This window comes from Aedes aegypti, chromosome 1, assembly GCF_002204515.2.
Source record: "Aedes aegypti strain LVP_AGWG chromosome 1, AaegL5.0 Primary Assembly, whole genome shotgun sequence".
Classification (NCBI taxonomy): Eukaryota; Metazoa; Arthropoda; class Insecta; order Diptera; family Culicidae; genus Aedes; species Aedes aegypti.
Window position 1 is genome coordinate 130,919,635 of NC_035107.1, and position 12,081 is coordinate 130,931,715.

Sequence of the window (12,081 nt, forward strand, 5' to 3'; positions counted from 1 at the left end):
ATAATGGTAATTGAAAAAATGTTTAAAACAATTAAAAATTCTTCATTTAGGTATTCGATAGCTTTTGAGGACTGCTGGAGGTATTGAACTACTATTGAAAAATTTCACCTTTATATGAAAATCCATCATGTATTAGGTATTAGCTATTACAATACCTGATATAATTATCAGATTGGTATTTGTAGAATAAGCAGATGGTATTTTTGCGAAATTTTACCACTTATGCAGGGCTGATTCATACCTCATTCAGGTTGTTAGTATTGGAAATTATCTGGTATGGAATTTGGTATTCAGTAGTTATTTTCTTCTGCTCGGGATGAAACCTGAACATAAGTCTTCACCAAAAGATCAATTTTCAAACATAATTTCACTGAGTCGTAGGCGTATATTCTCACAGAATCTTGAAAATAAATTTAAACAATTCTTGAAAGTGATCTACCTTTGGCAGGATTATAAATATTTATATGCTTTTCACAAAATGTTGGACAGGATTCTAAAAGAATTCTGAACACGACTTTCACGGAAAACCTGGGCGTAATCTTCAACAGAATTCCATACATTTGTAGCCAGGATTTTCATCGAATTCAATGTTTGATATTTCTAGAATCCTGGCCAAGGCTACAATATAACTCCCAGTTAGAATTCGACAGAATCTTATGCAAATTTATAATAGAATTCTGAGCAGATTTTTTTTTTCTCAACTTCAAGGTTGAATCTCAAAATTAATACTGGATTCTGTAGGAAGTGAAGGTACAATAACACATGTTTAGCCCCCGGTTAGTTAACATTCAAAGAAATGTATTTTATTCAAAAAATAATGAGTTGATTGTAAACCAAAAATCGTTTCATTGATAAACGAGGTTTTTTAAAATTTTGTCTAGCATTTAAATTTATAAATTTTTAATGCTGGGTACTATTTGAATGAGATAGGAAATGTTTGTTTTGTTTTAAGATGAGGAAAACTCAAATTCGCGGAAAAGTATTTACGCTGATAATTGCATACGCAGAATCAGCCTATGTTGCTCACAAGTTAATATGAGCACTGTGACAACGATTGTTTGGCTAGTTATTCGGTTGGCTTGCGAACGGCGGAGAACAGTGGATTGATCCACGATTATTTTTTCTGCTACAATTCTCTCTCGCTCTCGTTGAACCACAATAATGCTTACAGTTTTTCGCCGAACACCGCGTCGTCGAGTATTGAGCAGTGGACGGAGTGAGTGGTGGGTGGGTAAATGGTGGGTTTTGACTCGTCGCGGTCTCGGGCCTGTTTCCCAAGGTTTGCGCACCTACTACAATGGCTCCTCGTATAAAAGCAACTTGTCGGTCCTGGCCAAAATCAGTTCTTTCTTTACAGTGAATCTATCAGCAGTCTTGATCCCAATTCCCAGGATCAGGATCTGTTTATTTTCCGCGAGTGTGCGTGTGTACTACTAGTGTAAAGGCTTTTTGGACGGAAGCAGTTTACAACACAAGGAAACCTCAAGGAATTTTAATTTTTTTTCGACAAGGAAAACAGCATCCTCAACCATGTTCAGATTTGTGAGTGCTACTGAAGAATGAATCAAGTGATTTAGTTATATGATTTAATATGGACTTATGATACATGGTGATGGATGAATGATTATGATCAGTGATTTTTAATAAATTTCTTTTTTTTTGTTTGTGTATTGAAGATTGTGGTATCAACGTTGTTGGTAGCGGCTAGTGCCCAGTATAATGGATATAACCGTGATCCCAAGACAGTTGCGATCGTAAGCGAGCAGCGGTACCTTGCCGGAGATGGACAGTTCGGTGCTGCTTACGATCAGGAAGATGGAACCAACTTCAAGGAGGAAACGGATGCTGATGGCAACCGCCGAGGATCCTACAGCTACCTTGATCCATCTGGACAAAGAAGAACCATCTCCTACGTTGCTGGCAAAAATGGGTAAGTAACTGAAATAGTGATCGTCCATCTGAACAGGTTACTAACAGCAAGAACAAATTTATAGATTCCAAGCTTCGGGAGATCATCTGCCTGTAGCCCCTGCTGCTCCACCAGCACCAGCTCATGCTGCCCCTCAGCCACAGTACAGACAACAGGCTCAGCCACAATACCAACAACAGGCTCAGCCACAGTATCAACAGCAGGCTCAACCCCAATATAACTTTGATCACCAGGGCCGCAGCTATGACAACCAAGGCTATGAAGATGGACAGTACGATCCTCGTTGGAACGATCCCTCTTTCAGTCAGCAACACTCCCGCCCAACTGCAGCTCCCGTTGTAACTCCAGCTCCAGTTCAAAACTACCATCATCAGCCAGCTCCAATCGAAAACTATCACCGCCAGCAGCCAGCTCAAGCCCCAGTTCCTCAGAACTATCACCATGCGTCTCCCCAGCCACAGCAGGAATGGACTACCCAGGCCCCACATCGATTCCAGCCACCAGGAAAACTCCAGCTGAACAGAACTCCCGACGGTTTCAGCTACACCTTCAACAAGGTTTAAGTAATCATTCTGAGAGAGCAAGTCAAAGCGAGCGTGATCGAGTATGCGAAAGAATGCGTGTATTTACAGAATGATAAACGGTTCCCTTCGCCCCTTTCACTTGTGACCCTCTAGAAATCTTCATCCTAAGTCAGACCGGTGTGAATTTTGTTCAACTGTTTGTTTACGTAGTCGAGTAAGAGTTACTGCTTGTTGTGATATATTTTCGTAGGAGAGACTTCACTGATAAATAATATCTGTACTACTATATAGTTAGATCTTATTTAAAGATACCCTATACCCACTTTTCTCTGAAGCTAACCAATCGGAACAATGTAATTGTAATCAATCTGAAACAAATGAAAAAAAAGAACCAAAAGCACTACCTGCCCGTCTATTACTGAATCACGAGAAACTATTCAACCGAATAGAGCACCCTTCACCAATTAGCGCTTGAGCAATTGTATTAATTAAGCTAACCATACGATGGTCATATTGCGATTTAAACAGTTTTCTCGATCCATTGATTTTCGAGCTGCATTTCCCTGCGAAACAGATCGATCATGCTTGACCAAAATTAGTTTCAAAATCTGCAAAAAAAAAACCTGCACGATTTCCTTGAACGAGCTTGCCAAACGCCTTCAATTTCATTAGTTCGGCCTAACGTTTTCCGCAAGCTGTCGAGTTCTCCGCAAACGATTGTCGGTTCTGAAAGAAATAAAAAACGCCTCCCCCTCGAGCGAAGTCTGTCTTCCAACACGACGACCAGAAATAAGGTTGGAGGGCGCGCGCCTGGGCAACAAGGAAATGTCTTGCGCGAGTGAACAAACGAATTCAATGCTATAATAAGCGCGAAAACTTGTTTTCCTCCTTTCAGCTTCTCGTGCGCGCGCCCCGAAAGACCGACCTATGATTTAATATATTCACTCTCGCTTTCGATAGTTGGTGCAATCATGGTTGTGTATTGAAAAACAAAACAAAAATCTAGTTGAACACCAGCCAGCAGCTTTGATTGCAAGAATTCCATCGATCGGAGACATCGCTTAGCCGTGGAGTGAACGCGAGGCAGAAAGAGCGAGAGGGAGAGAGGAGATGTAGATCACGCAAATCGAGAATGTCGCCGAGCTGTGAACAGCGATTAACCTTCAGTTACTTACCCCCTGGTATGACAAAGTATATCGTACAGGTACATGCCTGCTCTAGTAGGGTAATGGTATCGAACTCGTTTTCTAGAGTAATGAATGCTTGCTGTCCGCATCCGCTTGTCACTGTGTGTCCACAACACCAGCAAACTGAATTGGTTCAATCGTTCCGCATATTTGAAATTTTTAGGCGTTTCTCGCTAAGGTTAAAAATTATGGCGTGTAATTCAGCGTGTGGTAAAGGTGAAGCGATCTTTAAAATGGTTTGGCAATTGTATGAGTTGTGATGTAAGCGATTAAGTACCAACGCTTAGTTGCTGTTTTACAAGAGAAAATAAATCAATCAATGAAAAGCCGTTTAGTTGGAAACATAGCTTCCTTAGCCTTGTGGAACTTACAAAATAGAACCCTCCTTGGTCTTGTGATATTGTCTCCGGATATGAAGTAAAGCCCGGCTGATGGTTTCGAACATTCCGTGATCATTTCGTAATGGAAATTTCCTTGACTTCCTTAGGCAGACAGTACCACAAAGCAGCTGTTGTGACAGTCAATGTCAGGAAAGATGTGTGACGTAGCGATTATTGCAGAGCTGTATCAGGTTCCATATGAGTGGCGGATAGAATAGCGACTGGTGCGATAAATGTTATGGGCAGGTGAAGGTTTCGTGATCACCAAAACTAACGGTGTATTTGTTTGCAGCTGTTAGGTACCTCTTAGGTGTACAGTAGAGCAGTTCAGCCAGACGATGGGACAGTTAATCAACTCATTGCGATCATCTAGCGATTCGCTATATTTTAATATTTGGCTATCAAAACGTAGTGCAGAATAGTTCAACCCAAGCGAGAGGAAGGGGAACAACGCTTCGACGGCCAGGGACCTATTGGAGCCCTAAGGCTCGAACAGAACACTCTGAGGAAAATCCCTTCTCAGAGAGGGTACGTCGTCGATGTACTGGTGGAGCGAATCAAATCCGAATCTCCGAGTGATCTACCTCCGGGTTAGGAGAAGATTGCAATGCGCGCTCACTGAAGCATAAAGAGTGGATCGTGGCACAGCATTCAGAGAAGCAAAGTTAGTTCTCAAACTCATAATGAGTCGGAAACGGGCATGTTTCGATAGCCCATGCCATTCGAGTCCATAATACAGCATACAGGGCGATAATGACTTAGGCTAGAGATACCGCAGCACCCCAAGACAAGTCGCTCGAGATGCTGTGATCGAAAATCGATGTAATTTTTCTCTAATCACGCCACTAGTCGATGGCTCCCGGCGTCGTATGCTGAAGATGAAGGGGAATAAGTGGCAAGATTGAGCTTACTGAAGTCGCAAAACCATTCGCGTCAAATAAAGCACCGAAACCCGAAACCAGAATTTTGCCTTAAATGCGGTCATAATCTTAGCGGCCTCTTTAGAACAAGTTCTGAATGCGTTTGATACTCTTAAGGACATGTTTTCCAACCGATTCAGGTTTTAACTCGTTTTAAGCGTTCTTTACTAAATTGATCATCCATGCCTCAGTATGTATAGCACTACGCCTGCCAGGAGCTTGCGTTTGCTAGCAAATCTAACAGAGCTGTTAAACACTACCATCGAAAGCGCCGCTACAGCCATAGATGCCATAGCTTGTCATCTAATGGTTGATGCCCAAGATGCCCAAGACATCGCTCAGAAGATTCCTTGATCTATGCAGTATTATATTGTGATTCTGAACGTGTTAGGTAACCTACCTCGAATATCTATCGCAACAGATCGGGCGACTTCTCATGCGGCGCCTCGGCACCTTTGGCGTCACCACATCGACTCGAGTTGGCACTCTGGCATAGACTATCAATACATGCCCGTTTTCGACCCTTGGTTTCCTTTATGAGAACTAACTTTGCCTCTCTGAATGCTGCACTGCGTTCTTCTCTTTGAGCTTCTGTGCGTGCGCGTTGCATTGTTCGTCTAGCCTGAAGGCGGATCGCTTGAAGATTTGAATTTTATTCGCACCGCCAGTTCACCGGCAGCCTGTTCTCTCTATGAGGGGCTTTTATCGACATGGAAGCATCACATGCTCGTGATATCATCACAGTAACTAGCTCTTCAACCCGTAACACGGGTAGATCACCTTTCTGGGTGCGTTACGGGGTAATATCTACCAATTTGAACCCTAGTCTCATCTTGTTTGTCGGGCTAGGATAATATGTTATGGTAATTCAAGGATTCGTGGTACAAAGTCCTTGTTACTGGCAACAGTTTCTGAAATTGAATCTATTTTACTTAGCAGATGGTTAAAGACTCGGAGTTCATCAGTTCCGAGACTACACTTGAAGCCAGGATAACAATCATGAGAACTAACTCAACAAGAACTGTTATGCACTGGTATTTTAAGGACTCTCGTGAATCCTGATCACTTAACAAATTTTCTAGCTTGATTCGGTTTTGCTGCTAGTACAAAGCCCATTTTTTCTAGTACTTTTCTGGGACTAAACTAAAAGCGAAACAAGGATGGAACTAGAGTTCCGTAGCATGGTCAAATATCAGTAGTACCGATTTGGTTCCTCAGAAATTAAATGGATTATGTTTGCTAAGGGGCCCAGATAGCCGTAGCGGTAAACGCGCAGCTATTCAGCATGACCACGCTGAGGGTCGTGGGTTCGAATGCCGCTGGTCGAGGATCTTTTCGTAAAGGAAATTTTCTCGATTCCTAGGGCATAGAGTATCTTCGTACCTGCCACACGATATACACATGCAAAAATGGTCAATCGGCAAAGAAAGCTTTCAGTTAATAACTGTGGAAGTGCTCATAAGAACACTAATCTGAGAAGCAGGCTTTCTCCCAGTTGGGACGTAATGCCAGAAAGAAGAAGAATATGTTTGCTAAGGGGGGCGCCTTCGCTGAGATGTAAGTCTCTATGAAGGATATAAATAGCGGGACCTTTTCATCACATTCGATTTTTATCAATCTCTGAGGCATCAAAACAAGAACTGTACAGAAATCGATGCTTCATTACCTATCAATGGAAATGGAGTAATGCGGCATGCAGTTTACACTAAGGATAGAGTAATGCCACAATAGATCTAAATAATGGTCGCAGTGGCGACTCCAAACAGAGAGAGAGAGAGAGAGAAAAAAACTAGCTCTTCGCAGTTTAGGTCCAGAGTGTTCCGTTCGCGTCTCAGGGCTTCAGTGAATACTTCGCCGTCAAAGCACGCTGTTTTCCATCCTTGGACTTGGGACGAGTTACATTGCGCTGCCTTCTACCCGCCAAACATTATAATAAAACGATTCGCTTGGTGATGGCTATGAGTTTAACCGTCATCAACGCGCTAGTTTATGGTTCCTGTAAGATCAGGACTAAAGAACGTCATGTCGATAATCGATTCTGCACTATTTCTGCGGAAGGTGTTCACTGTACTGTAAGATTCCAACACCCTACGGTTAGTGTTTCAAAGTCACCGTTGATTTTTCCTATCATAAAACCCTCATTTGAGATAGAGACTACTTCTTGGAGTGGGTATCGTCCTGTCGTTCCTATAGCCACTAGCTTTTGAGACCTATTCACCACCCAGTTCCCGTTGTTGGCTGGAATGCGGTATGGCTCCGATAGTAACACCACGTCGGTCTTCGTTTTCGAGACAGGTTTGAACTCATCTCTGCTACTTCCGTTTTGGCTGCTTTGATACTCCGCTTGTGCCCGGACATTAGGGTCCATCCGTTGTTTGCTCTGTCGACATTTATCAGGCACTTAGCGATTTGCTTTCGGTGCCGCATTTTCTGCAGTTACTTCTGTCGAGACAATTGAATTGACACGACTTGTTGGTTTCTGCAACCGGCTGCCTGATCCTCGCCACTTGAGTGCCCTGCGTTCCTTTCCTAAGGTGGGCTACGTCGATGTCACACTGCTCTCTGAGGGTAATCGAGACCTCCACAGCATCGGTGATTTCATTCAGATTTTTGCCCTGAAGAGCCGTTGCTGCAGTCAGGGATCTTACATCGACCTCGTGCTAGTTTCTTATAAGTTGCTCCCATTTGATTGGCATCTTGCTTCAAGACTAGAATTACTTCCCCAATCCTAGTTCGCCTTATGTTTATTTATTTTTAATACATCAACAGGTAATCAACAGCCTCAATGAAGTCTAACTTAATTGTAGTCTGCTAACAAAAAGTCAAAATTATACTTAAAGTGAACACAAGTCAATACTACACAAAACACACAACTACCACCAGCGGCGTTTGCGAAAAACGGAAGTCCTATTCTAATGGTGAAAATGATTGAAGAGTTTGTGATGAGTACACAGTTTGTGCGGCAACATGAAAGCATTTAACAAGAAGCTATTCAAAAATAGGCTGCAAAATGGTGAGTCGCACCATTCTCACAAGTTCCTACCTCATGCTTCCACGGGTCGACGGATGACAAATGACCGCTAACTAAGAGTTGCGTGTTTAGCTGGTAGTCCGGCCTGAGCCCTGTTGTCCTAACTTCAGCTAGATTGAGGAGGTGCGTCCACCGAGCGTCTGTTAACCAAGGAGGTGCGGCTCAAACAGCGTCTGACTTGTATCCAACGGCTGAATAAGAAATGCTCTTCCCCGGAAGCTACATCCAAGATGACAGCCCCATGACGGCGTATAGGGAACCTTAGGCTAACAACCTACTGCCCCCGAAACTTCAAAATATGTTCAAGAAACCGACAGAAAATGATTACTATGAGATTGATTTAACGGCAACGACTTTTAGCGCGGAATAACGGAAAACAAATGATTTAGAACACGGGATCGAAACCTTACCATAGTCCAATGTAATGCGCCAACCAATGCTGCCGAATCGCAGGACAAAGAGAACCTTTACAGTCAACTCAATGCTGTCGTGGTTAAGATTCCGAAGAGTGATATCAAGATCTACATGGGCGACTTCAATGCGGAAATCGGATCCGAAAACTCAAGCTATGAACTCGTCATGGGACGCCATGGTCTTGGAGAAATAAGCGAAAACGGAGAACTGTTGGCGGAATTTTGTGGCAACAAAACAACATGATGATCGGTGGATCGCTCTTCCCCCATTGTCCGGTTCATAAGGTCACGTGGGTCTCCCGTGACGGCTTCTGAAAATCAAATCGACCACATTTGTATCAGCCGAAACGGAGCCTACTTGATGTGCGGAATAAACGTAGCGCTGACATCGCATCCGACCATGAATCGTCATCAAGAATGCCTTCATCACTACCAGCGAAAATAATTTGGGTGAGCAACGCACTCGGAGAAAACAGTGGATCATGGATGAAACCTGGAGGAAGATAAAGGAGCGGCGAGAAGCCAAAGCCGCAATAGAGCGGGCGAAAACCAGAGGAGCCTAGGCACTTTCCCGTCAACGATACTCGGCTCTGATTGATCTCGGAATTGATCCACTATTGGAAACCGTTTTTACTGATTCCGATAGTCCCTCTGCGGAACTCAGTACAAACGAGGATTTTTTCTCCTCGCACGGAGAAAATATTATCCTCGCCTAGTACACCAAAGCCCACCCGTCTCAAAGCTACTCTTCCCGTAACCGCTAGGATAAATACTGATCCGATTATGACACGGAATAAGCGTAGTATAAGCACGCTATCCCGCACTGAAACTCTCTCCCAGCAGCAGAAACAATCTAAACACAAAAGCTCCTCGGACAGCTTGGGGGCCATTCCCAAGTAAGACCAAGTCGGTAAGACCATAAACCCTATTTTCTCTTCTCACCGCCACCCCAACGAAACATTATCAACAACCATTCCTCGCCTTCCCGCTATGAACTCCCCAACCAGCAGCGCAATGCAGAACTCATGGCTTCAGGTCGTCTGGGCGCCGGCGAACTGGAAGCATTGTCCCAACCAGAATCGCCGGGTCGACCCTGGCACCAAGCCAACCATTACGATCCGTCCATCCTCCTCGATAGTCGGGGCGCCAGCGTACCGGAAGTCTTACCCCAACCGGAATCGCTGCGCCGACTTGGGCATCTTGGAAGTGATGCGGATGAAGAGCTCCGGCAAAACTATCGCTGCCCAGCTATATCTCCCGGTAGCCGGGGCACCGTCGGTGCGGACGTCTCCCTCAGTGGAGCTGGCGGACTACCCTCGGCGCCGGGGGGAGACCTGGATGAGGGAAGTCTGGTACATACGCCTACTACCCTGGACAACGTGGGAAGTGAAGGCATGCAAACAGTCGGACGCGTCGAGCTCTACCCGCTACCCCGAAGGACTACGTGGGAAGTGAAGTCACTTACAACCAAGTATTGAACGGTTACCTAACTCCAGTAACGCATCCAGTTCGAATAACAAGAAAAGGCGATTATCTCCCCTCGCAACTTCCTTTTTTACCTCCGTCGGGACATCTCTACACTCAGTGGGCTCAACTTCCGGTCCTGCCATATGTGGAGCTCTGTCTTTTTCGGCAACTAACGACGAGAACGAAGTACTTGCTCGATTGTTTTGTCCACTGTTGAATCTTCTTCAACCCTGGTGGTTTCACCCCTCCGGCGACTCACTGGCGATGTTTTGGATATTTCGAACTCCGATACCACCCACTACCAATCTGCCACCGCAAATATACTCCATCCCGTCATAGCCGAAATCGTCTACGTTCTGCCTATAATGGAACATGAACGGCTTGCTGAACAACCTAGCGGATCTTGAACTTCTGGTGAGCAACGACCCTCCTTGGATCTTGGCACTCCAAGAAGTTAACCGAGTAACAATCGAACAGCTTAATCGTTCCCTCGGTGGCGAATACGTGTGGACCTCGAAACGAGAAGGTAACATCCGCCGTTCTGTCCTTTCTGGGTATTAAAGTCAATCCCGTTCACTTTCCTGGACATTGACTCTCAACTATTAGCTGTCGGAGTTAAGCTTCATGGGAGTATTACAATATCCGTAGCTTGCCTGTACCTACCATGCGGAAATATTCCTGATGTACGTGGAACTGTAGAGAACCTCATCCGTCAGCTTCCAGAATCAAGACGTGCTTGTTGGGAAGAATTTCTCGACAGCATCAATGCTTCACAATCAACATCTGACCTATGGGCCAAGGTCAACTCCCTTAGCGGCAAACGATCCGCCACCCCGCCTACTCTTCTTATTGACGGAAACAACACAGCGGACCCGACCGTTATGGATCAATGCACGAGTTCACTAATTTGACGTTTGAGCGGTGCCGAATTCATTTGTTGCCATGGTCACGTAAATAACACGGCACCGCTCAAACGTCAAATAGTGAACGCATGCATCGGTCCATTGCGAACGGCCTAGGCAAATATTATGCCAGCCTGGCTGGCTTTGGTAGCTACGACCCGGAATACGTATGACGTTCTGGGGCTACCGCCGACGACATAATAAATTTAAACGTGCCTGCGAGCAACTCGCAGCTCCACATCAACCTACCATTCTCAGCAGGAGAACTACAGCATGCCTTGAGCCGAAGTAATGGCAAATCCGTCGGCCCTGACGACATCGGCTACCCAATATTGAAGAAACTGGAGGGACCAGGGAAGCTAGTTTTGCTCGGACAGATCAATATTTTTTGCCTGTATATGGTATTTATTGACTACGAAAAAGTTTTCGACCGACTCAATTACGAAAATATGTGTGGTGCCCTGAGACGCAGAGGTGTTCCTGAGAAAATCATCGGCCTCATCGAAGCGCAGTACGAGGCCTTTACGTGCAGAGTGTTGCACAACGAGGCCTTGTCTGAACTAATCCTGGTTGTAGCTGGAGTGAGGCAAGGATGTATACTATCTTTTTTTCGTTTTGAAAATTTCGTTGATCAATATACGCCACCAGAACCAATTTCGGCTAGAAATTTAGCTTCGAATCCTAAATTAGCCAATCACATTGATTTCTAATGGGTGTAGCCAAATTAGGAGACCCTGGCCAGATTAGGTGTATGGGAGCTAAAATTATATAGAAAACGAATGATTTTCCAATCAATTAAGTTGGACGTGTAAATGAATGTATGTAGCTCTATCATGTGAATGTTATCGTTCAGTAGGGTGTTCAAAGGTGTAATGCTGATTGGCTATGTAAAACTATAGTGTACTATGGCTACAACTGGCGTATGGCCTAAACCGGTGTTTCAGCCCTAATTCAAGATGTGCCATGCAATAAAAATGCAATTTCAAGCTTTGGTTTGTTTATTTCAATTCAGTTTTCTAGTGTTCTTTTAAGGTGAAGATAAATCGAAGCCAAACTTCAAATTTTCAAGAGCACGGATCTGGATAACCAAACATCCGTTTAAGCTGAAAACTGAATCGATTGGTCACTAGCTGGTGGTGATCAATCGATAAGGTTTTCAGCTCAAACGGATGTTTGGTTCTCCAGATCCGTGCTATTGAAAATTTGAACTCTGGCTCCGATTCATCTTCACCTTAAGTTAAGTTTCAACGTCTCATTTTTGACATTCGACGAATTCCATCCAGAATGAGTCGAAAAAAAAAAAATAAAAATCATGCTCGATAGTCTT

The 12,081-nt window shown here is 44.3% G+C and overlaps 1 protein-coding gene across 1 annotated transcript; it reads left to right on the top strand.

Moving 5' to 3' along the window:
* The first annotated feature begins 1,308 nt into the window (after window positions 1-1,308).
* Window positions 1,309-2,857, top strand: LOC5576876 (cuticle protein 2). Its single transcript, XM_001662924.2, has 3 exons — window positions 1,309-1,542; window positions 1,677-1,930; window positions 1,995-2,857. The coding sequence occupies exons 1-3, from the start codon at window positions 1,531-1,533 to the stop codon at window positions 2,491-2,493; spliced, it is 765 nt and encodes a 254-aa protein (XP_001662974.1). The 5' UTR covers window positions 1,309-1,530; the 3' UTR covers window positions 2,494-2,857.
* The last annotated feature ends 9,224 nt before the right edge of the window (window positions 2,858-12,081 follow it).

Excerpts from the sequence above, each read along its gene's own strand:
- LOC5576876 (XM_001662924.2), top strand. Across the intron at positions 1,931-1,994 it reads TACGTTGCTGGCAAAAATGG|ATTCCAAGCTTCGGGAGATC; the intron begins GTAAGTAACTGA and ends ACAAATTTATAG.